Source organism: Excalfactoria chinensis, chromosome 6, assembly GCF_039878825.1.
Source record: "Excalfactoria chinensis isolate bCotChi1 chromosome 6, bCotChi1.hap2, whole genome shotgun sequence".
Classification (NCBI taxonomy): domain Eukaryota; kingdom Metazoa; phylum Chordata; class Aves; order Galliformes; family Phasianidae; genus Excalfactoria; species Excalfactoria chinensis.
The window spans coordinates 32,779,673-32,804,120 of NC_092830.1; the positions used below are offsets into that span (position 1 = coordinate 32,779,673).

General features: G+C 41.2%; 2 protein-coding genes and 2 non-coding genes across 4 annotated transcripts in view; 1 reads left to right on the plus strand and 3 right to left on the minus strand.

Moving 5' to 3' along the window:
• EIF3A (eukaryotic translation initiation factor 3 subunit A) overlaps positions 1 to 15,967 on the minus strand; it is a 27,472-nt gene extending 11,505 nt beyond the window's left edge. Inside the window, exons 1-13 of the mRNA XM_072340974.1 lie at positions 15,810 to 15,967; positions 11,832 to 12,022; positions 11,516 to 11,652; positions 9,741 to 9,904; positions 8,460 to 8,659; positions 7,844 to 8,052; positions 6,696 to 6,867; positions 6,082 to 6,186; positions 5,394 to 5,492; positions 4,608 to 4,724; positions 3,835 to 4,020; positions 924 to 1,271; positions 279 to 383 (exon numbers count right to left, since the gene is read on the minus strand). Coding sequence (XP_072197075.1) covers positions 279 to 383; positions 924 to 1,271; positions 3,835 to 4,020; positions 4,608 to 4,724; positions 5,394 to 5,492; positions 6,082 to 6,186; positions 6,696 to 6,867; positions 7,844 to 8,052; positions 8,460 to 8,659; positions 9,741 to 9,904; positions 11,516 to 11,652; positions 11,832 to 12,022; positions 15,810 to 15,858 — 2,082 coding nt within the window. The 5' untranslated portion in view covers positions 15,859 to 15,967. The remainder of the gene's footprint in view (positions 1 to 278; positions 384 to 923; positions 1,272 to 3,834; positions 4,021 to 4,607; positions 4,725 to 5,393; positions 5,493 to 6,081; positions 6,187 to 6,695; positions 6,868 to 7,843; positions 8,053 to 8,459; positions 8,660 to 9,740; positions 9,905 to 11,515; positions 11,653 to 11,831; positions 12,023 to 15,809) is intronic.
• On the minus strand, positions 4,914 to 5,046 carry LOC140254508 (small nucleolar RNA SNORA19). The gene has a single exon (XR_011904243.1). It is a non-coding gene; the product is annotated as a small nucleolar RNA SNORA19 (small nucleolar RNA).
• On the minus strand, positions 5,675 to 5,798 carry LOC140254509 (small nucleolar RNA SNORA19). Its single transcript, XR_011904244.1, has one exon. It is a non-coding gene; the product is annotated as a small nucleolar RNA SNORA19 (small nucleolar RNA).
• A 542-nt stretch (positions 15,968 to 16,509) lies between the features above and the next one.
• DENND10 (DENN domain containing 10) lies at positions 16,510 to 24,157 on the plus strand. Its single transcript, XM_072340737.1, has 9 exons — positions 16,510 to 16,575; positions 16,782 to 16,978; positions 17,665 to 17,744; positions 18,098 to 18,246; positions 18,426 to 18,537; positions 18,900 to 19,000; positions 20,261 to 20,368; positions 20,951 to 21,045; positions 21,782 to 24,157. The coding sequence occupies exons 1-9, from the start codon at positions 16,530 to 16,532 to the stop codon at positions 21,956 to 21,958; spliced, it is 1,065 nt and encodes a 354-aa protein (XP_072196838.1). The 5' UTR covers positions 16,510 to 16,529; the 3' UTR covers positions 21,959 to 24,157.
• The last annotated feature ends 291 nt before the right edge of the window (positions 24,158 to 24,448 follow it).

Below are 24,448 nucleotides of genomic sequence, written 5' to 3' on the forward strand. Positions count from 1 at the left end.
CTTTCAATCACGTTGTTTTCAAGTGAACTGAATTGCTGATGGGATCATATAAACTCTGTTTCAGTCTTGAAAACATGTGGGCAAGATTCACCTTGCCCAGGTCACACAACTTCATTTACTCTGAAAGCACATTCCCCACGCTTGCAGTCATGCACTTTCTTTATTTAGCTTCATACATAACATTTTGAATATCCATATATTTCATATGTGAATACACAGTTCACAACCACTATCAAAGTGCTGTATAGACATAGCTTAGCACCTTTACTACTTTGTACCTTTTTCTCCTGATTCTTCAGCCGTTCCTGAAGTTCCTTCTTCTCTTTCTCCAGCTGTTCCACTTGTTTGGCCATAATGAAGTCTGGATCCAATTCTTCAAGGTCCTGCAGCCAAGTACAGTTATCAATATAAAATGAAGGAAACAGTATTTCTGTCACAAATGTGAATATGTGAATATGTTCATTTAAGTGTCGTCAGTCCTCCCCTAAATTTGAAACAAATTTGCTTTAGAAGCATTCTCAGTTTCTTTTCCTCTCTCTTGTGACATCCGGGATGATTTGTATTTTATTTTTAAAGCTCTAAAACATTTGTATCCTGGTTCTTAACTGAGACACAATTCAAGTACAACAAAATGGAACTTGAATAACTTTTGTAGATCAGATACTGTTTGAGAAACAACGGGCTTAAAATAACAGCTGGACTTTACTCCATGTAAAATAGATCCTATCCAAGTTCAGTCTTCAGGTTTACTTACACTGTTGAGCAAATTAATATTTAAGTGCCAAACTGGCAGTCTCAATTCTAAGAGACTGTTTATAAGACCAGTCACAGTACAAAACCAGTAAAGAAATTCAGGCAGCCCCCATCAGTATAAATTTAAAAGCACAAAACATTCCTCAATGCTTCAATAGCAAGATTTCTACCTCAATATCAATATCTTTAAATGCTTTGGCTCCCAGTTCAGTCTTCTTAATCTGCTCCAGGCGCTCACGAACAGTCTTCTTTTTGATTTGTTCATGCTCCTGCAGGATACGTTCCTTTTCTCTTTCCTTTGCCTCCTGGCGCAGCCTCTCTTCCTCAGCCTTACGGACTTTCTGGAGCTCTGCTTCACGCTGCTCCAGTTCTTCTTTTTCACGCTGAATGTTCAGGCTTTCAAGGCGCTCTTTTCTTTCTTCTATAGTTTGACGGCGTGCAAGAATACGCTGATGTTCCTTCCTCGAATTCTTTAAGAAGGCAGTGACTGCTAGCTGATGCTGTTCTTCCTTCTCTTGCTGGATGTAAATGAAGAATAAGACAATCATGTATGTTGCATCTCTTCAAAAAGGCAGAAAGCATAGCAAATGCTTCTCAAAGAAATCTCAGAACTAGTTTTACTCCCCTAATTTGCCAGGTGGATGGAAATACAACTGTAATGCTAAATCTAATCTCACTATCTACGTGGCATACAAGGCAGCGTCAATTCAATAGAACCATGTGCAAATGGAGCTGAAAGATGCTTAACTCAAACAATATTCTGCAGCACATCCAAAAGCACACAGACACTAGTAATAATTAGGAGTCTATACCTGAGACTTATTTAGGGAACCAGTCTTAGTACTCTCTACATATGTTAGCAAGGACAGCACCACATGTACTGTATTTCAGCAAAGCTCCTTTGTTTTTCATGTTGATGGCTTTTTACAAACATTCAAACACAAGAGATAAGTACCAAAATTGACACAAAGTGCTGGCTTAAGAGATTAGAGAAGAAAACCCGAATCAAATCATTTTGATTAAATTACAAGCAGCACTCAACTGCATGTAGACTGCTCTTCAAGCATCCTCCTGGCCACCTCCCATAAACTCTCCCCTGGAGTATTTATATGGCTCTTTGTAGAGATGCACACTTTACATATGAAGAGGTATGGCTGTGCCAGCTGAGGGAGCTGCCCATTTTAATCACCCCAGGAAGCAGCCAAGGACTGCAGCCTAACGACTCGCAGCAAGCACTCAGTCATGCTGCTCATGAAATGTGAGCTAGCTCTGAGGTATTTTTAGCAACCTGCCACTTTCAGAGCATTAAACAAAAACATTGGAACATCCACACTTTGTTGCACTTAAAAACAGATTGGGTGCCAGAAATGCAACAATGAAAAACTTGAGGTTTTGCAATAAAGTTGAAAATAAATGGTATCTTTCTAAACACTTAAAAGAGTGAGAGGTTTTTATGTGGATAGCAAAGAAAAAAAATGATATTCATTTGTTCCACAGCTTCCCTAATCCCACAGGTCAGTATTAAAAGTTTACACACATAATTGCTAGTGTTTATGTCTTATTCAGATAATTATACTGACATCAAGGAGAAGACTACCTGCCATTTCCATCTGGAAATGTACAAAGAAAGCATATTTTTTCCTCTAAACCAACAACTTATCTGAATAAATCTTTTCCTATGGGAAAACTTACATGGAAATGAGCACTATTAAATAGTTACTGTATGTCCAAGCTAACACAAGTAAGCTAGTATTAAGTGTCATGACACAGTCCTACTTTGTGCGGCTATTTTAGGAATGTAACTTATTTCCAATTTGGATAAAGCATTCAGCATGAACACCTCACCCTCAGTCTTCTTCTCAATATGGAAAAGCTCTACATACTGGCAACAAAAATCTTTCTTCCTTGAACACACAGCACACAAAAAAAATTACCACTCTTGAAAGAAGTGAAGTTTTAAACTTGCCACAATCAAAGCATGCTGGAAATCCCACAGTGTGATTTACACCTTGCTCCTACAGGGCTCTGGAGAACCTGAAATGTGAGCTCATCAGTGAGTCTGACCTTGAAGCCAGCAGTCCCAGAGAGAGACAAAGACAAGTCAGTTCTTCAGTTGTGGGATCTTTTGTTCGTGCTTTTAGATTCCACTAGGAAGCCACATTGCAGGTTCTTCACAACACTTTTGCCAGAAAGAATAAAGAAAGCAGGCTCTGGCATTTTCAAAAATGCATGCAAAATTTTAAACAAGTCTTAGCTCTGTGGACTCATCTATGGCTAAAGCACTATATGGTATATCCTAAACTTGATATACACAACATCAGTCATTTAAATGCAGGCCTTTTGCATACACCTTGACATAATTTTTGTTATGATCAAACACTGGCTAGCTGGGTGCTTTTAGGAGTGATCTGTTCTTCTTCACAAGCACAAATACACTTCAATAAGAAAAACAAGGCTGAAAAAAAAAAAGACATCTAACTTCAGAAAGCATTAATTAAAATGTAAGCTGCTACAAAATACGAAGTTTCTACTTAAAGTATAGGAATATAAATGGAGCTCATTATCACTGACAATCATCTATGACACTGACATTATCACTGACAAGCCATATCAGAGAGCATTGCAATACCTTGAAAAACAGAGCAAGACACATCTGAAGATACACCCAAATACACAATAATACACCAAAGCACCAGCTCTGTCTCCTTGGATCTTTGCAGTGCCACATTAACCATCAAATAGCTCAGCGACTTCTTGGTGTGATATTCAAGTACAATATCACAAATTCAAATGAGTTCATCTTGCCAAACCAAAAGCTGCAGAGCTATTAGAACAGGTTAGAATGTAACAGACGGATACTCTTGTCATTAACAGATGTCTTACTGTTACCATTCATCTGTGTTTACCAGCATCTCAATACACTGTTTCTGAGGAAAAGGGACAACAGTGCTGCTAGTATGGTACTGAAAGCGGCTCACTGGAAAGAGCAGTCCATCAGACAAGCAAGAACTAACACAGGGTTGTGTGAGTGCAATCATGTTAAGATTTGTCAGCGTTTTCAGAAAATGTAGGATTACTTACCAGTAAGTGAGGGGGCTTAATGACTGCAAGAGCCTTGGCCAGAGCTGAGGACATAGCAGTCAACTGATTCCTAATTTGCTCGGAAGGCATGCTTTGTAGCTGAGGGCCCAGAGGAGCATCTTCTCTGGTACTATAGTTCAAATCTGAGCCAAAACTCAGTGTCCGGGTAGTATGGTCAAGGCGAACCTTTGCAAAACAAAAAAAAAAAGGGGGGGGATTGTATTATTAATTGCTCTTAAATGATTTCTGTGTTGCTGTGTTTACAGCCAACACAAGTCAACAAGAGCTCTAAATAAGAATCAAAAAGAAGAAAAAGGGCACTGGATAGAATTTTGCTTTATTTCCATGTTCTATTTAAAAACAGTCATTGTAAGATGCTGAACTTTCAAAGATTCTCTTTCTCCACAGGACATAAGAATCTCTTGAAACAAGACAGTTTCAATTCATCTGTCTGCTGAAGTGCTGTTATATGGAATGAAACAGCTTAAGATAAAACCCAAATGGACTATCTGAACAAAAAACTACTGGCATCCCTTTACAAATTTAAAACATTTAATTGCAGGTTGTCACCCATTCAATACAGACAACCTGACCAACAGGGCAATCTTCAAGAGGAACTGTCAGTTTTTAATGTTGCCACTTGCACTTTCATTCCAGTTTATCTAACAGAACCAACTACCTTCCTTGTGTTCAATGCCCACCAACTTCTTTTCTCCAAACGTAATACCCACAATTTCATACATCATTTCACAGTGTCTTCTGACAGCACTTACTTGTAAGTCACAATGTCTGGCTGCATCTACAATGCTCCTTTCCAGCTGGAAAGCGTCAACAAAAGGAACCAGCGTAGCCAGGCGAGAAAATTCAATGCTTTGATAAATCTGGGCCACCTTTACATGAAAACAAACATTAGGTATTTTTCCTCGTTAAAAAGAGATAGAAATAAAAGCTGCTAACCTATTAAATCATCAACAAATTAAGGTATGGGTATTAATAAGATTGCAAATACTCTTTTGGGATTTTATTTCTGTAGAGAATCCAAATGTAAGCTAAGAATAAATGTCATTACTAAATGGCTTTTTTGTATGAAGGAGACTGGCAGCAGTAACTACGTACAGCTAAGCTGCTAATTAGCCTTCACATATTTCTTTAGCACATCAGAAATAACACTGCTCATCACTTGCAATGAAAGCAGGTCAATGAAATGTGCATTTTATAAAACATTTATGAAAAAAAAACAAAACACCCAAAATCCGAATGTTATCCCATAAGACTTTAAGACACAAGGAATAAAACTTCATAGACTCCCCACAAAGAAAATCCAGGCAAAAACTGCACCACTGTATTCAACCACCATTAAGTACAACTGATCTGGCTGTACCTAAATGATTTACAAACTTGCAGATATGAGCTATATACTGGAAAAAGTATTCCAAAATCATAATGGTCTTCTAGTTAATAGAAAAAAAATTACTTCAGCATAGTTTCCAGGCTGGTGCTCTTCCAAAGCATTTTCTAACATGCATCTACTAACAATAACACGTTCTCCTTATTCATACCTGCTGCAAAAGGCGAAGAATGGTATTGTTCTGCAGGTGAGGAACATACAGCTGCAGTTCAGGTTCCTTTTCAGCTTGATCTTTCACCCAGTTCAGAACCTATCAAAATTCTGAAGTTACTTTACCTGCATCAACCCTTAAATCTTCAACATTAAAGTACTAAGTATGACCCTGAAATACTTTTGTTTGACAGCTCATGAAAGAATAGCACTTCTGTCCAGATACTTTGTTTTACTGAAGTCAAGTCTTCTGGTCAGAACATTTTTATGATAGCTAACAACTTTTGTATGAAGGTGACTGACAGTACCGGCAACATTAACCACACTGCTAATTTACCTTCAAGTTCTTTTTAGCACTTCAAATATCTTTGTTCCCACTATCAAAGAAAAAGAATGTGAAGTGCTTCTTTCACTGCAGAATTTACATTAACACAGTTAAAGAGATCTCACACAATTCTATGTCCCAGTACATGACATTTGAACAGTAAAAACAGATTATGGTATATTTTTCCACTTCCCATGGTCCAGTTGCAGGCACACGCTTTCTCACTACTTCATTTTTAAACCAAGTTAAACTCAGCATCATTTCCATCCACAAGACCTTCCAAAACATTCCCAAAAGAGCATCTTTGCAGAGCACCTTACAGATGTGAATGCACTTTTTCCAGTATCTGGAACACAAAACCTACCTTGCTGACACGGCTACATAACTTCAGTGGGTGAAAGTCAACTTCAAGCCAATTGTAGAGTTCCTTTACTTCTGGAACAACATACTGTACTACGTTGAACCTCACCTACAATGAGCAATAACCAAAATATCTCAACATAAATACAATATTAACAAATAGCAATGCTTTCAGCATTTTACACTCAGAGTTAAACAGGTATCACATGTACCATTTAATACAGTTTGATTCTTTTTAAAATAAAACACTCTTAATTACAAGGACAGTAACTGCACATGACATCTGTTAATCACATTGAAAGATGAAAAAGTAGACAAAAAACATACCAACAAGGAAGTATCTAGACTGCACTACCACCCTCACCATGTTTATCATTCCTAAGACAAAAAAGACCTACAGTCCCAACACAAGGATGTATGCCCACATCCAAACTGAAAGCAGTCCTTCATGTGAACCTGAAATGTTAACACTATGCCATCAGTAACACAACTAATCATAAAGCTGTTTTAATTTTGAAACTGTCTTCCCTTAACCAAGTGCAGCACTTCTGGGATGAAAACAGATCAAAAAGAGGACTTGAAAGATTAAGAGCTCCTCATACAAGCACAATGACGTACCATATCATTAATTAGACTACCACGTGTAGGAGGGGCCTGCAGACCCAACAGGGTTGCCAGACGTCGCTGTTTTTCAACAATGATGCCATCCATATCCAGGAGGCGAGCAATATCAGTTCTCTCAGGAGTAATAGGAATTGAGAGTGTGGCCAAAAGGACTCGAGTAGACATCCTGTTGACAAAGCACAACCACAAGGGATGAACTGACATATAACACTATTTATTTCATTTTGATATACACGCCAATCCAAAAATAGGGACGAGTAGTATTCCCAATGTCAAACTGTAAAAAATACCAGTAATAACAGAAAAGACAACTGCTGTAAGGATACAGCATGCACTGCTCTTCAGCAATCAGAGGAAAGATTCTGATAACACCTTTTCATTATGTGTATATGTGGGTATATACATATATACACACATACAGAGAATAAATAAACCATCTCTGTAAATATCAAAATGATGAAAATAGCAGAAAGCAGTGCATTTTCAATCTTATTTTACTCTGAATCCATACAAGTAATTCTGATTGCCATGACTATCAACATTTATTGCTAAATATACCTATATACCTTTTGATGTTAAACACTAAATATTTTAACTTGACCTCAGTACCCAGATATGCAGGAATAAGAATCTCATACAGTATTTATTACCATCGTCTATATAGGCCTGTAAATGATCTTCAGAGTTTTATGCAGCCAATGATTCCACATGCCTCAAAACCCTGGCCAGATATCATATTATCAGCAAAGAATTAATGGTTGTTTGGCCGTTCACACTTGCATATACCAAGGGAATGTTCATGCTGACAGTAAGGAAATCTTGTGAAGTAAAGTATCACCACTCGGAACATAAAATGAAAGCAAAGATCAGATACTTCTTAGTTAGTTTAGATTTCCAGTCAGTAACAAAGATGGAAGCATGAATAAGGTGATCCTGATGTTCACATTACTTACTTTACTGTAGCTTTGTACAATATCCTTTCTCTAGGTTTCCTCTGGGGCAACAGATAGAACTGGCCACTTTAAGCAAAGCTGCTCATAGCAATGTTTGCCATCTCCTTCTTTTGGGGTACAATTTAGTTTATTTTTGAACATCTGAAGTTAAACATAGAATGTAAGATCACATTAAATATCTCTCCCCACCTCTGCATCTCCTCTTGCGTGAGATTCTTTCGCATTTCTCTCGACAAGTGATAAAGTCGGTGAAGTGTAGATGCATGAAAAAGAGCATTTCCTGATTTCCAGAAGACAGTGGAAACTTTGTGATAGTAATTTGCCATCAGCTGTGGTTTGGGTGGCTTCTTAGACAGCGCAAAAAGCCCATGAATATCCTCCACTGCTTTGAAAGCTTCCTGAAAAAAAAAAAAAACAACACTACATTTAGAAGTCTTTTCCCAACCTCCAACCCCAAAGAATCCAAAGCACCTCCCTGAATGGCTGGCTTTGAAAGTGCCCTCACTGGCCAGACACTAACAGACTTCAGTCAGGAAGTTCTGGGGCCCCAGCCACATTTACCAACCACTTCCCAGTGATCTAGCTCATGAGAGTGCAACACGTAAGAGATGAAGATGTCAGTCTGCTTCTCACTTTCACAACTCTAAGCAACTCCAACCATTTCACCAGCATTAACTACTGCCAGAGTAAGCTTGGTTTGAAATGCTATGCAAAATCAGCAATTCCAGGACCATCCGATAAGCATTCAGTACACATGTGGAAAGGCAGAAAACTACAGCGTGATTACAGGAAGCTGGCTGCATACCTGCCACAGCTCCATGCTAATAGCACTGTCAAGCTGCACGAGCCTCGTCTCCAGGTGCATTGACTGACTGTCAGGATTGTTGAGGTTGATTGCTGTGCTTTGGTTATGATGACGCTGGATCTGCCCCAAATGCATTCTCAGGTTATCGCAGAGTTTACGGAACTCTGCCTTGCGCGTGTATTGCAGGCAGAATTTGAAAGCTGCACAAATGAAGAATAGAAATAAGAATGTTAGCTGATGGTGATTTAGTTGTGGTCCTAAATGGGGTCCAAATACATACAGTGATGCATTTAAAGAATCTTCATTTGCAGTCCACCGACATATCGAACACAATATAATCTATGTGCCACACATAATGAATAACAGCCAATGCAGAGCACTCCACTTTGACCTCAAAAAACAATTAAGATGCTTCTGCATAATCAAGCTCAAGGAGCAAAAGGAATAATTCTAATCTCTCTAGAACATTGTAATTTAAGGAGATATTTTGAACCAAGTGCAAATAAACTCTGTGAATGGCGTGAAATAAAGCTCTGCCTCTGTAAAACATGGGAAAAAATTCAAGGCATCTGAAATGGTAAAGTTAAATGAGGCTTTCAAAAAGCTGGAGATAACAGGAAAAATTGTCTCTGATCCTCCAGTTCTTGTCGAAACTCAGCTTGAATGCAGAGCTAAAAACCCAATAGCCTCTTTCTTAAAGAATAGAGTCCCAATTTACATGTAAAATGTTTTGCACTCATTTTCCACTTTCTAAGAAAAGAAAATAAGACCAACACAAAATTATCCACTCTTGGAAATTATTCTTTCTTGCAGAATAACATCCCAAAGTATCAGACTAGACTGCTTCTTATCATGGTCTGGACAGCATTTTACTAGGTTACTTCTGCATGAAAACTGATAGCATATCATATTTTTACAATAGCCTTACATGTAGTATCTTACATTAATGGAAGACATTCATCATTCTGGATAAAAAAAAGTGAAGATGTAACTAATCTTTTAAGTTAGAAAAAGTAAAGATACAACACCAGTAATACTCAGTATGTCCAAATGAACTTTCCCTTGCGTATTCTGCTACAAGAAAAGATCAGTGTCCAGAAACATCCATATTTAACAAGCTCTATAATTTTAAGAGGAGTATACGCATACGTAAGCTCAGGAAGGTAACGTGTTTCAACTCGGATGCAAAACAAAGAGATGAATAACCTCACATTTTCTAGTTTTTCACCATGTAACACAGGAGTGGTGAGTCTTGTTACAGTTTCCACCTCCCCAACCTACCTTGCTGTGCGATATCATGGTACAGGCGTTCCACTCTAGAATTATTACGGAGAAGATCCAAACACTGCCTATAGGATTCCCACAGAAATTTAACCCATGGTGTCAAAAGCAGGCGGTCAGTACGATCCTGTGTGTCTTCTCCACTTACAGCACTCAGAAGAACACTACAGTTGTGGGGCAAGGGGAATGGAAGAGAGGATAATAAAAGGAAAAAGACAAAAGGGTTTATTCCTCAGTTCCCACATATTTTTTATCAAGATCTATGATGAGACAGTAAGAATCCAAACAGCTACTTGCTACTGACCATTAACTGCTGCCTAGTTTCAAACTGGTCCCTCAGATTCCTCCTTTCAAGGACAGAATCCCTTTTCTTGATGTTATCTTTCATATTTTGACAGACACATACAAGCTCCATGAGTAAAAGACTTCTGGAGGTGGCATCCTTCACACAGGTAAGCAAAAGGAAACTAATTCTATGATTTTCACCTTCCCTGTTTTATCAGGCAGCAGTGCGCTGTCCTTCTGTCAGCCTCAAATAGCACTGGCTGCTCAGATACTTTTCCGCTTGCTGAGACGTTCTTTTTAGCAAGCAGCAATGCTGCCAGGGAGAGCTTACTTCTTGTTGACATGTGACACAGAAGAAATGTGTGCCTTACAATTTCTATTTTCTCCGGAGAAGACTGCTAGCATGTCACCTACAGAAACAAACAAGTTCAAAATATCCTTTCTCTACCTATTATTTGTAGCTTCAATTCAGTTCACCTTTGACTGTTTTCAATTTTGTCACCAAACTGGATGTCAGTAAAGCATACCTTTCCAACCCAGACGCATTGTGCTTTATCTCAGAATTTACCTACCAACACACTGTCAAAGATACTCACAGAAGTACCTCATTGTACATAAGTGCACCTTGTTATTATTTTTAAGTACCCTGTAATTTCTCACTGTTCAATCAGCAGAACACCTTACTGCTCCTCAGCTCTATGTCTTCTCCTTTAGCTAGTCCCTTCTTTCTGTCACCAGCAACCAGATATTTCTATGGCTCAGCCTCAGAATGTAGCGATTCATCCATCAGCTCACAAAACTGAAAGTACAAATACAATCTCTCTCTTTCTTTATATCTTTCATATCCATGGTAATTTACAGCTGTGCCACCAGACATCTTCTAAATAATGCATCAATATAGCACCCATTAGGTATCCTTTTAAGTACAACATCCAGTCTGCATTTCCTTTACAGGTACTTCTGACTTGGAATCATGGTGAATTGTCTTCTTTACTCCCTCTGTCAGCTTCCATCTTCATTCTTTACTTCATTCCTAATTATGTCAATACATTCCTGAGCTGTGTGCTCGTTCCACCAGTATCTCTGTTGCTAACAAGGTGTTGAGAAGAATAACTACTACCTTCCATCAAACTGTTCAAACACAATAGTAAGTGCATAAAAATAAAACCACGTCTAAACTTCAGAAAAATCTAACAATTTATACATGAACTTTTCTAACACTACTCATTTAACCACACTACACACTTAAGTCAATGCAAAAGCCCTAGGTCAATAACAAAGTCAGGAAACTACTGTTAAGGCACACTACTCATAAGAATCACAAAGTGTCAAGTGAAAAAGTCTTCTTTGTTCTCAGTATATATTTTATGCATTCATACTCTTAACAACATTCACTGAAAACCTAGAAATCTTTGCGTCACTGCACTACAAGCATGAAAGTAAGGACGCTTTCCTATGAAAGGCTTATACTGTAAAGGCAGGCCTCCTACCTTTCTGGAGTTTGAATATTATCTAAGTCTTCTATGTCCAATACCATCTGCTGGGATTCTTCCTTAGCTGCTTCTGTTTTTTCTTCAGCTAACTTTAAATAGGCTCGAACAACATCCTCTAAAGATTTGATGTTTACCTGTATCAAAGGCAGAACGTGAAGATGTTTCTCCCAGACACAGGCAGCAAATATCTAAAAAGTAAATGCTACAAAAGCAGAAACATCTAAAATAGAGGTGAATTCTAATTCAAGACTGATGTCACTTTTAGATCACATCAGCTGACAGATGTTATGCAAATAAGATTCAGAAGCCATACCTGTTGGCAAATATTCTTGTACTGGTACAACCCTTCTTTTGCCAGATGACTCTTGCGGAGATCCACACAGAGTTCCAGGTACTTCAGCATAATCGGCTCGTGGATTTTCTGCCATGTTCGGTGTTTTTTACTTTTCATAACATCATAGAGAACATCGAGGGCAGGCTGCTTTTTGCCAACCTCAAGGAATTCTGAAAGGAAAATGTAATTAGCAGAAGAATTGCAAGCCTGAAGATGTAAGTTTTTATTAATTGGTGCTGTAAGCTTTTAGAATCTAATCAGCTCTGATCAAATTCCATTGACGGTCTGATTCATGCTGCCATTTATGCTGGCAGATGTAACTGTGGTGGCAGCTCTACATCTAGCAAACAAAGACCTCGCTATTAGCATACACATTCCAAGATAGCAGAGGAGTCTCTCCATTCATCAAGGCATGGCCAGGCACTTCATATGTGTAGTACAGAGCCTAACAGTATCATTCAACAAGATGCAAACCATTCACTAAATCTGACTTAAATAAAAACAGAAACAACAACAAAAACCCTCTCCTCAAACCAAAGAATTAAAAAAGTTACTTAGAAAAGTTGCCTGGACCTCTAGTTTATTAACTTTTCAACTCCAACTGGTATAGACATCCAGTTTATAGAGCAGTTATACTGTTACTACAGCCCTAAAGACAGCTCAGACATTTGCTAAACCAGACCTCCTGCTGAAACCTGCATCTCATTTATTTGTTCCATAAGCAGTTGCTTTAACTAGCAGGATCTGTCAATATCACAGCAAGTCCTACCTATGAGGCAAGGGAGGCCCTGGCACAGCTGCCCAGAGAAGTGTGGGTGCCCCATTTCCAGAGGTGCCCAATGCCAGAATGGATGGGTACTGGGCAGCCTGAGCTGCTTGGAAATGCCCCTGCCAAAAGCAAGGGGTTGGCAATGGGTGGGCTTTGAGATCCCTTCCAAACCAAGTCAGCCTGTGATTTTATGATATATCCACATGTCCTTCTCAGTACAAAATAAAGCAAACCACCCACAAACAAATACTGAAGTGGAACAGCCACCTACCAACATAAGCACAGGCCCCACACTGAAGGCATTCTTAACCACAGAAAAGCAAGACAAAAGAATGTTGAGGCTGGGAAGCCAACAGGATTAAAGAGAGAACGGAGGGGAGAAAAGTGGAAGGGGGAAAAAAATGGCAAAGGAAATAATGCTGAGTACAACTAAAAAGAAATGTTTATTCTAATGGAAGGAGGATGGAATTAGCACTTTCCATTGAAGTACTTTGGAAATGACTGCAGTGCTAAAGAAATAATGACAGAATGAATAAAAATAGGAGCGTGCTCAAGGTAGCCAGGCACAGACATGAGCTTCGAAGACTGAAAGGAGCATTTTGGGCAATCATATTTCACACACACACATGAAATTTACTATTATAACCAGTGTCCTAAGGTCTAGAATGTCAGAACTGAAATAAAATACAAGTACAAATTGTATTGCAAAAACAGCGGTGGCATTTTAATCTAAGGACCACAATGCCACGCACCTGGGGCCTAGATTATGTAAATAACAGGTCTGCATATGATGACCAAGGTCCTCTAGAGGAAAAAAATAGGGTCTCCTCTTAAAGAGGAATAAGGTTAAAATGTGACAGTACTCAGCAACACCTTAAACTCACTGAGGGAATTCCAGGAAAGCTACCCTCTCTCCTATAATTTATACTGCTATTGTAGCTCGGTGCTGCTTTTAGGCACTTACTGCTCAGCTTCATTATTTTCTATTTATGAAAATGAACTTGAAAGGCAAGTTTAATCTTGCAGCAGCGCCAGGCCATCTCAACCACCACAGCTCTGAGTGGTGGATAACTAACTGGACAAAGCACAACATGAATTCCTATTGTTTTGAGACTTTTAATTAACTCTGGCCAAGCAGAGTTCTTGCCAAAGCATCAAATAATTAAGGCTAATTTAACATACGCTGTAGTAAAAGCACACGCAAAGGGAAGCTGAAAAGTCAAATACAGACCATGCCTCTGTGTCTTATGGCAGAAATAGTAAGTTATGGAAACAACTGTGACAGAGCAGATGTAAAAGCACCAGCCCAGGGTAGCAGTGGGAATGGTATTTTTTCTGGCTTTTACATTATAGCACTAAAAATGCAAAAAGGTATCTAAAACAGCAACTGAAGCTCTAAGCAGACAGGAACCACCCAATACACCTTTACAACTCCATCACTGTCAGCCCCAAACCCCGCATTAAGCTGAGGTTTCAAACTGAATAAAGGAAATGATTCAAGGAGCTGAAAAGATGACCTTCATTATCCAGCACCTCCAGCAGAGCGCAGGCTCAACACGAGTAACACAACTCTCCTCCAAGCTGAGTTACATCTCTGACTACGCTGCAGCACCTGATATTAACAGCCAAGGGATGGCTTTGATCTCCACCTATCCTTTGTAACAAAAGAGCCTTTCCTCCACATCTTCGTATCTGTAACCTCTCAAGCACTTCCTACTTAGATGTACTTACTACTTATATGTACAGTGAGGTCTCGAAGAAGCAGAGGCATAAAACACATGTTCGCTTCAGCTTTATTGATAAAACAACAAAACTGGAAACGGCACCGAGTGTTCAATTGGGAACATCAGTTTAACATAGAACTGTTTCTCGTAATTGAAAAATATACCTTACGTATGACTACTCTCCCTTTATTTTACTTGGACGTGGTCCGAAAAGACTTGACACAACTTGTTGTGTTTCCCCTTCAGACTACGAAGGCTCGGGATTGTCAATGTTTGTCTAGAAAACGCTTCATTTCCAGTCCTTACAGCCCACTCCTTCAATTCATTAGGACTTCGGAGGCTTACAGCAATACCAGAGATATGAATGTAACACTGCTCTTCAATAGCAGGAAATGGTCAGCTGATCTAAGAACTTCATCTGCCCATGAATTCTGAATGAAAGAGCATCTTTCCCAGTAAGAAAACTGCTAAAATTCAGCTCTGGCTTAGCAAACACTGGATCTGATATTCTTTTTGTATACTTTGCATTTATTGAAATTGTTATAAAATGAATTTCAGATTAGAAATCTCAAAGAGATTCAGTATTTATTCCACATCCCTTGGATCTCAAGATATAAAGTCACTGAATCACATGCAATTCCCAGACCCCCCCACCCCCCTTCAGCTGTCATTTCCAGACCCATACATCAGCTGTAATTTCTAGATGTCTGAGCGCGCAACTCTGTACCAATGAATGGCACAAATCATTTTGCTAGGTGCTTAAAATAGGACACTACTAACAAAAGTGCCAAAGCCATATATTTAGCCAGAAAGGAGACAGCTGATAAACGTATCCCATCCAGCTTTATGCACAGCAGTCAGCAAGAGGCAGACACAGCGCTCTCTGACTTGCATCCTAATCCAGAGACAAACCGGCCTGCGCAGCGCTGAAGGTGTTTAACCATTGGCACTCCCACCGGGGGCACTAACGCGGTTTGGGATCGCTAAGCGCGCAGCCAACAAGGAGAAGCAGCGCCTGGGCCCAGACCGGCTTCTGATTCCCCAGCAGCGGGTGAGGCCGGGGCCGCGTGCGGAGCTGGGAACGAGCCGCCGTGCAGAGCGGGGCCGCAGCCCGACCCCTCTCCTCCCGCCGCCCTCCACAGGCCCAGGCCACACCGCCGCCGCCCCGCGCCTCCGCCCGCGGGGGCCCCGCCGGCGCCTGTAGGCGGAGCCGGGCCCGCTCCTCGCGGCCGCCTGGGCCTCCCATCGCCGCACGGCGCCATGCGGCGGCAGGCCCAGCCCCGTTCCTCGCGGCCGGGCGGCGCCCTAACGCACGCGGGCGGCCTCTCCTCGGCGCCGGGGCGGTGGAGGCCGAGGCCTCGCACCGGGGGACCGGCGGCGGAGGGCCCGAGGTCTGAGGGCCGACACGCGTTCAGGGGCGCGAGGGCGATGCCGCGGTGCGCGGGGGCGGCGGCCCGCACTGACCGTTCGCCCGCTTCAGGGCGTTCTCGGGCCGCTGGAAGTACACCGGCATGATGGCGGCGGCCTCGGCTCTCCTCACAGGGCGGCGGCGGCGGCGGCACGCTCCGAGCTCAGGCAGCAGCCCGCGAGGCCGGAAAGGGAGGAGCCCGCCGCCGCGCGCGCTGACGTCGCCGGAAGCGGAAGTCGCTCCTGGCGGGTGGGGCCTTCTGGGAGGGAGCGTGCGGGGCGGCGTGGAGATGGAGCGGAGAGCGGCGTGCTGGGGGAGAGCCGGCTACCGCCTCTGCGTCCTGAGCTACCATGAGCTTAGGAAACTCGTGTTAAACCTCGTGTTAAACGTCTCCAAAGCTCCCGATTGCCCTCCAGGCAGTTCTGGGTCGGGCAGGTTTTTGAAGGGAGCTGTAAAACACGATGCTTTTGTTCTCAAACGAGCACGTGAAGTTACCAAGGAGGAGCTCTGTGAGCACTGCCCGCCATAGCGAGGCTCCTTCGGGCAGGAGGAGCCTTAGGGAACACCGGCTGTTCGGGTGCGGCTTTGTCAGGTCGCGATAACGCGTCACGGATCACGTCATTGTCTTAGAGAGACGAGGGGAATAAAGCAAGGGATGAGGAAGGAAGCGCAGGGATGCGGCTCGGCGGCCGGGAAAGGCCCCGCCAGCAAATGGCGGCCCGGCGGGGCGGGGCGGAGCGGGCGGAAGGCGGCGGGGCGGGGAGCGGGGCCGGAAGATGGCAGAGCTGGAAACGCAGCTGCTGCTGGGCGTGGGGCTGATCGGTAAGGGACGGCCGGGGGGCGGTGAGGGCAGGGCTGCGGCGGGGCGAGCTCGGACATGGGGAACGCAGAGCGACCTGCAGCGAGAGTGATGCTGCGCGGCGTGTAGGATGGGGTTTAATCCAGGAAAGCGGCTGCGGTTGAGCCGTGATCTCGCTTCCTCGCTGCTGTTGCTTGGCGTTCTCACGGTGCCCGTCTTTCCGCTGTAGAAAAAGACACCAACGGCGATGCTTTGTGGGTTTGGTGTTATCCGTCCGTGACGGCCGAGCTGAGGACTCTGTTGCTGCGGAAATGCTGCCTTACGGATGAGAGCAAACTGCTTCACACCTTTGTGTTCGGCCAGTACAAGAGGACGTGGTTCTACATCACCACCGTGGAAGTTCAAGACTCCCCAGCCTTGAAAAAGGTGAGGCCGGGCCTGCGGGCTCCTCAGCGTGAGGAAGAGTTGTGCAGAGCTTCCTCTGCTGTCTAACTGTAAGCAGCGCACTGCCCTTATGTGCCGGTTTTTTTGCTTAATCAAAAGAAAGTTTTACAAACATTCTTTCTAATTGTCCAAAATCTTGTTCTTAGGGACTTAGATTAATGTTGTTCAGGTACTTTCCTTCCCACTTCATTAAAGACCAGCAGGCTGAATTTGCTCCTTCATCTGCCTGTTGCAAAGATCATTAAGTTGTCTGATAAGTTTCTTCCCTTTCTGTATTTCATCCTACATTGTTAAGTAGCAGAACAAGGTGGTAACTTTGAACACGCACCGAAGGTTACAGCAGGATGTTACTTGCCTTTCCTCACTCCAAGCTCCTATCAGCTATGAAGCTTAACAGTATAAAAACGTACCCGGTTCTGTCTCAAAGACGGTAGGAGATGCTATTTAAAAGAAAGCAATATGTATTAATTGAGTGATAATATATATATTAGATCACACTAGATGGTCAGAAATCCATTAGCTCAGCCTTCTCTGCAGTTAGTAACTTGTTTCCTTTGTGTTAAAGCGTCTTGTCTGAGTACTGCAAAGTGGTCAGTGTGTAACAATCACTGCTCTTATGGGGTTGTTAAATAAGCTCTGTTTTTTTCCTATGTGTGTGCCTTGCCCAGGTGACCCACTTCTCCATTGTTCTGACAGCCAAAGACTTCAACCCAGAGAAATATGCAGCTTTCACTCGGATACTCTGTAGGTCTGTATAAAACCTGTCTTTACTGATGCTACATATGTGTTTTGATCTTACCAAGGCAAAAGATCCAAGTGTCATTATGTTGCATTAACACTCGGTTGCAATCTGTTGGAAATTCAGTCCTACAAACTGAATCAGCTTATATAAACTCTGGATTTATGCTTGATTTGAGCTTATCTTGAGCTCACGCAATAGGTGTTAGAAGCTTCAGGCCTGGATTCTTTTCTAGAACCTCAACCAAGTGACCGAAATAAGAATTCTTGCCAAATAGATTCTCTTTGTTATACTGTCATTTTATTCCTGTGGCTGCTGGTACTGGTTACAGTCAAACACCCAGCTTCTTTCTGTCCGCACAGAATCTACTTGAAGTATGGAAGTCCTGTGAAGATGATGGAGAGTTACATTGCGGTCCTTACGAAGGGGATCTGCCAAAGTGAAGAAAATGGATCCTTCCTCAGCAAAGACTTTGATGCTCGGAAGGCTTATCTTGCTGGTTCCATTAAAGGTTAACTAACACCAGAACTCTGATTTCTTTTGTCCAATGTAAATTACAATCCAATTAATGTGCTCTTTGAGTAAATAGTGTTTAATGTTATCCGTATTGTTGTTCTTGAGCTTCTTTAAACAAATGAAATCATCAGCATATGTATATTTTCTATAAAATGTTTTCTCATTCTCTTTTAGATATAGTATCTCAGTTTGGAATGGAAACAGTTATCTTATATACAGCTCTGATGTTAAAGAAGAGAATTGTGGTATACCATCCTAGAATAGAAGCCATCCAGGAATTTACCAGGTACATCATGACTTTGTCAGTCCCTCCCACCTATTCCTAGAAGTCAAACAAATCTTGAATTTTCATTGAGAGTGCCTGAATATGGGGAGAGAAATCAGTGTACGACTAAATATATTTATTGAAATCCCCTTAAGTCCCTCACAGGGCCTTAGCCATTGTGCTTAGTTAAGACAAAGAAATTTAATTGTGTAATGAATGATAAGTTATGCTTGCACTGACAGCAGAAGCCTGTGTAGTTAGCGTATACATGTACTTAATAAGACCTAGTCATGTTAGTTCTGCCTTATGAGGTGCATTTCATGTTGTGAAACTTCAGTGCAGCACAGTCTACTGTGTGTCAACCAGTGATCTCCTTTCCATAGGACTTTGCCTGCTTTAGTGTGGCATCGGCAGGACTGGTCAATTCTTCATTCATATGTACATCTAAATGAAGAGGAAGTGGAAGCCTTAAAAGCCTGCACAGGTAGTAACGATTTATTAATCAAACACAAACAAAACCTGATTTCATTCTTTGTTGCTGCAGTATCTTACACCAGTGCTCTTTGGGGCAAAAGTGGATATTTTACTGCTAATGCTGTTGTTTCAAGATGTAAGGGAAACTGTTGATCACAGACTGAACCTCTGATTAGCCATCTGAGGCAAGCAATGAGTCAGCTGGGGGAGCACAGGTGAAGGTAATTCAGCTGTGCTCCCGGAAGGGGTGGAGCTTGACTCCACCTCTCCTAGATCCCATTTAAAGGCTGACCATCACTAAGGTAGCATCTCTTTCTGGAGATCGATTCCTTTGTGGAGTTCTTTTGGTGAGCCTTGGTATCAGCAGGCACCCTTCCTGACTGAAGGCCTCAGAGTTGGTGAGTCCTTTTCCTTAGATACTCTCTGGCTATCTATTCCCAACTATATTTGTATTATTCTAACTGTATGCTATCCTTGTATTATTTAAACCATACACAAGGTAAACCATGTAATTTTCTTCAGGAAAAAAAGAAAGAAAGAAAAAAAAACAAGTAATTAAATAAGTATGTTTGAAAATAACTGGTTAATTTGGTGCTTCTGGATGTATCCCATCAGCCTATTCCTAATGCAGATGAACAGAAGCTTTGAGGATATTCTGACATTCTGATCAGAGGGATTAAAAAGCCCCACTGTTGCACAGAAGCAGTTCACTTTAGATAAGCTGTTTGTTTTCAGACTTATGCAGCTGGTAACTTCATTTTTAGGTTTTTCTTCTTTTCAGTTCCTAAGTCTGGATTTCCAGGTTTTTATTCTGCAGGAAGGGATCCTTTGCTTATGCAAAGGTTAACACGACACAGACTGTGACAGATACAAGGCTTCTCTATACAGCACAATGAACAAGAAAACCACTCACCTTGGGTATTTCTTCTGCATTACTAAGAGCACTTGTTTCAGCTGACTGCCTTTCATAGAGAAAAGTTGTTCCAAGCTTGCTCAGCTGGCATGCAATGAACAAGAAGTCCTTCTGTTTTCACTCCACAGTTGTAATCTAACAGTGACTTGGTGAAAAGGGGCTCAAGTGGATATTCTTTTAAAAAAGTTGGGGTGTTTTTCACTTGCAAATAAAAAAATACGTAGTAAAGTAGGAGTTTAATGTTTCGTATTGATAACCTTTCTGTATTACATGCAGTACCAGGAGTTTCCACTGTGTCTTGGAGTTGTTTTTAATTATTAAGCAAGGCTAAAATGATAACAAAACTCTGCTCTCCAGGTTACATTGCTGGATTCACAGATCCTGAAGTGAGCAGCAGACCAGACCTCTACGATGTGTATGTGAATTTGGCAGACAGTGAGATCACCATTTCTCCTGCAGTAAAAGGTTGGTTGCTCTTAATGTTTTGGATCTGAGGTCTGTTTATCTTGGAGTTGATAGTAACTACTGAACATCAAGCGGTCTTGATACTTGTGCCACTCTGACTCTGAAAATGTAATAGAGAAAATCCTGTCTTTCTGTTTTCTGGAGGCCTTGGAATACTGGAGGAATTTGGAATTTGGAACGACATGCTTTCATGTCCAACAAATGTATAACTGAGATTTGAAAACACTTATGATTAGTAATTGCATAGGAGAGATGTTCAGCTGAGGATTACTGAGTGCAGAGATATCACATGAATCTTTAGAAAAACACTGCCTGAAATACTTATTGATTAGAAACTATTTGAAGGGAAAGCCTATATGTGCTGGTCGTCTTGCTATTCCTTGGTATCTGCTTAAGGCTGCCTTAGAGATGGACAGTTAAGATGTGGCAGCGTGGCTGCGCCATTTCGTGTTACTGCCTTTACAGACAGATTTCATATGGCGAGGATGAAGAAACTCCTTGTTTTGCTTTGCTGTTTGGATATGTTTCTAGATAGTCCAAGAATTGTCTTTTTTACATGAATGTGTTCTTTTTCTTGTTCAGAGGCAATGACAATGGGAAAACTTCACAAAGAAATTGGGCAGCTAATTGTTCAGTCTGCAGAAGATCCAGATAAATCAGACAGCCAAGTCATTAAGGTTAATATGTTTATTATTTTTTTAAGGAATTCACTTAAATTGCTTCTATTAGTTAAAATCTGACAAGGGTGGGGGAAGCAGCAGAGAAGATGTTTACTGGGAATTGGGCTCACGTAGAGTCTTGTATCCTTTACTTTCTTCCAAATGAACGTTTTTATTCTCCATATAGTCCTAAGGAAAACCTGTTTGATTTATGTTGTCTCTTGGGTAACCACGTTGCTGAAGAAACTTGAGAAATGTTATTGAGTCTAAGGCTCCCAGTAAAGTTAACCTTGCAGTGTTATCCTTCAGAGTGTGTATTTTGCTCAATACGTTATCAATTGTACTATCAATACCTCTGAATGACTTCTGCTGTTGTATGGTTTCTCAGCTATAAAAGCCTCGTCTATTTATTTAAGGGTATTTTTGTTTGCTTTTTTGTTTTTGCTTCTTCCTCTATTTAGTGGATTACTGCCCATTTCAGAACTGGGCAGCTTAGTCAAGAGAGCTCAGTTTGGCCGGGGAGGGGAATCTGTGGAGTGGCTGTGTTCCATCAGCTGCTCCTTTCTTCAGTATTGCACCAGAGAAGAGCTGCTGCAAATTTGCAATGGAATAAATGGGACCTTTATTATAAAGTCATCTATTTATCTCATTTCTTTCTTTATTCCTTATGATTTTTTAATAATAACTGTTAAAAACATATAATACCTGGTCCCTTACTTATGGTTGCTTGATTTTATTTCATTTTCTGTTTAAGGATATTTCCCTGAAGACAAAAGAAATCTTGTCTACTTTAGCCTCGCTTACTGAAGTTTCTGATGGCAATGAAAAACCCACCCTGAACTCTGAAGCTCTGAAACAAAAGCGATTTCCACCAGCTACGGAGAATTTTCTTTTTCATTTAGCAGCTGCTGAACAAATGCTTAAAATCTGATCCTGGTGCACTTCAGTACAATGGACCAACTCCAAAAGCTGTCATGGAAGTATGAACAGGAATACCTGATTTTTTTTGTATGGAAAAATTAAAAGTGTAAGAGTAAATGCCATATTTACCTTGATGTAATGCAGAATACTGGAGCTTGACCTGGAACATACAGAGGTATATTTGATAACGTTCCTGGTGTCATCTTTCCCCAACTATAACTTTGTACGTCTGGTTCTTGCATTTCATGTTACAACCTGGGTTTATATACACGTAGTGTGGGTTCATGCATCCAGGCTGTGCCAGGTGTTGTTGTAGCAGCCATTTGTCTTGCATGTCCCCAACGATAGACAGCTCTGACTTGTGTCTGGAACACAGGGTGCAGCGTATGTGCTGTAAAGCTGATGCATTTTGGATGTGCCAGTCCCTGCACAGGGCTGTGCTGAACATGGAGTTGTTCTGAGTGCTCATTCTGGGCTTTCCAGGTATGTCAGGTTGTCAGATACTGCTCTTGCTCTGGACTACCTGATACCTGGAAATGGCAAATAAATGGACAAGTTCTCTTCTTTCTACTTGAAAGTGTCTAGATATAGAAAAAGGATGTCTGGGAAAATCTGATGTGGTCGCCTTATTATATAAAGGAAGAGGTATTTTAAAGCTCACGTGGGAGTCAAGCACCTCTTTTGGACTCTTGCCTTACAAGTTTTCCTCCTTTCACTCCATCTCATGCCTCTGGTGGAGAGAAAAGAGGACAAGATTACTATTACTTACTGGGGTTTCCTAGGAGGCCACAGACAAGTGCTGCTTTACAGCTGAAGTCATTTAAGAAGCTGTTGGGACTCTCAGCTGGGAAGATATCTGGCTGTTACTTCCTAATCCATTTGTCAGAAAATCCCATTAATTAAAGTCAAATGGGCATGAAATGGTCAAACAGCCCCAACCAGTTGGAGCACCCATCTCAAATGCCTGAGCTGCAGCATGGGTACTGCCTGATGGTGCTCAGTGTGGGCTAAAAGTAGATGGAAGATGGAAATAATGATGAAAATTAGAACACAGTTTATAGAAGATGATGTGCCTACTTGTTTGGTTGCATAGCTCTTACCCACAAGTTTTGTTTGTTGTTTTTCCACGGAGCAGCCTGAAATAAACTGCTTTGTAAGGTTCTGAGAAGAACTGAGATTCTGTGTAGGGGAATGCTCTGAGCCAAGCAACCCGTCTTCCTCCAGAAACATCCACAAAAATAAGTAAATTCTGCAGTAGCACTTTGTTATAACAAACTAACCTTTTTTTTCCCCTAGCCTTTGTACAGATGGGCTGTAGCATGTGGTTTTACCTAGAGATTTTATACTTACGATTAAAGATTTAGTAATCGATATTTATGTTGTTAAATAATTGGATGTTTGCTGTTCTGCAATCGTTTGAGGTCATCACTATGTGCAAGCAATATTGGTTTGGAAAAGGGTTGGCCTTTTGCTACGTATCATACTACATTAAGAAGAGCTGTTTTAGTGTGGGTAAGGAATGTGGCATCTACATTTTAAAGTGGCTGCCTATTATAATCAGTAAATGGAAGTGCTACAGAATAATCCCCTATTTTCAGGGGTATAAAATTGTACTTTAAATACTTACTCTGTGGTTTGAATTCCCTACCCAGGAGAGCGGTGTCTTTTGTTTTATATGAGAACAAGTTGCCTTCATTTACCTCTAAGTGCTCTGCAGCTTTTTCCCCATTAGGCCATTAAGGTGGTGTGATGGGTTTGGTTTTGTTTATTCTTCTCCTTTTAGTTGTTCTTCATTCCTGCTCTTTCTATTCCAGGGCTTCTGTAACAATTAGAACAGCACAACTGTAAAATTAGGCTGAAAATTCTCAGGATCTGCTTTAAAGTCTGATGAGAAAAACCTGAACTCTTGTCAGATACTGCAATGCCACATTGAAACTGCAGAGAAATTCGGTTTCTTTTTAACAGAAAGCCCTGGAGGTGTCCTCATTAAGGTGGTTCTGGGGTTATGGACAACCACAAAAAGCCAAGAAGCTCAGACACAAAGTAAATGCTTAATGCTTTTTTTTCTGCTTTCTTTTAAAAGCAGGAAGACCTCAGTTTTAGATCCTGTATCCTAACATTTGTGTGACACAAATGAATGATGACTTTGCACTTAACGAACTGGACTCATAGCATGCTTATGCCTATTAAAAACAAAAATCCCGACCAGCCTGGCCTTTAATTTATGTGCGTTTATTCCTGAGTAGTCACAAGCTGTAGCTCTTGGTTGTGCAATGCTGGGGTTGGAAATGAGGCAGCTGCTTGGGTGGAGAATGCACTGCTGCTCCAAGTGCAAGCAGTTTCATCATCCTCTGTTGATTGTCTTGTTTAAACTGAAAAAATAAGTGCTTTTCTCCCTCAGCTTCAGCACTGTGAGGGGACAGGCCTCATCTGCTTTGGTCTGCTTAATAATTGTATCCTCCCAGGAGCTTATTAGAGTAAAACACATCAGTCTGGAAGG

Coding starts and splice junctions, on each gene's coding strand:
- DENND10 (XM_072340737.1), top strand. CDS start 16,530: ATGGCAGAGCTGGAAACGCAGCTGCTGCTGGGCGTGGGGCTGATCG. Junction 16,576..16,781: donor GCTGGGCGTGGGGCTGATCG/GTAAGGGACGGC, acceptor TTTCCGCTGTAG/AAAAAGACACCAACGGCGAT. Junction 17,745..18,097: donor TTCACTCGGATACTCTGTAG/GTCTGTATAAAA, acceptor CTGTCCGCACAG/AATCTACTTGAAGTATGGAA.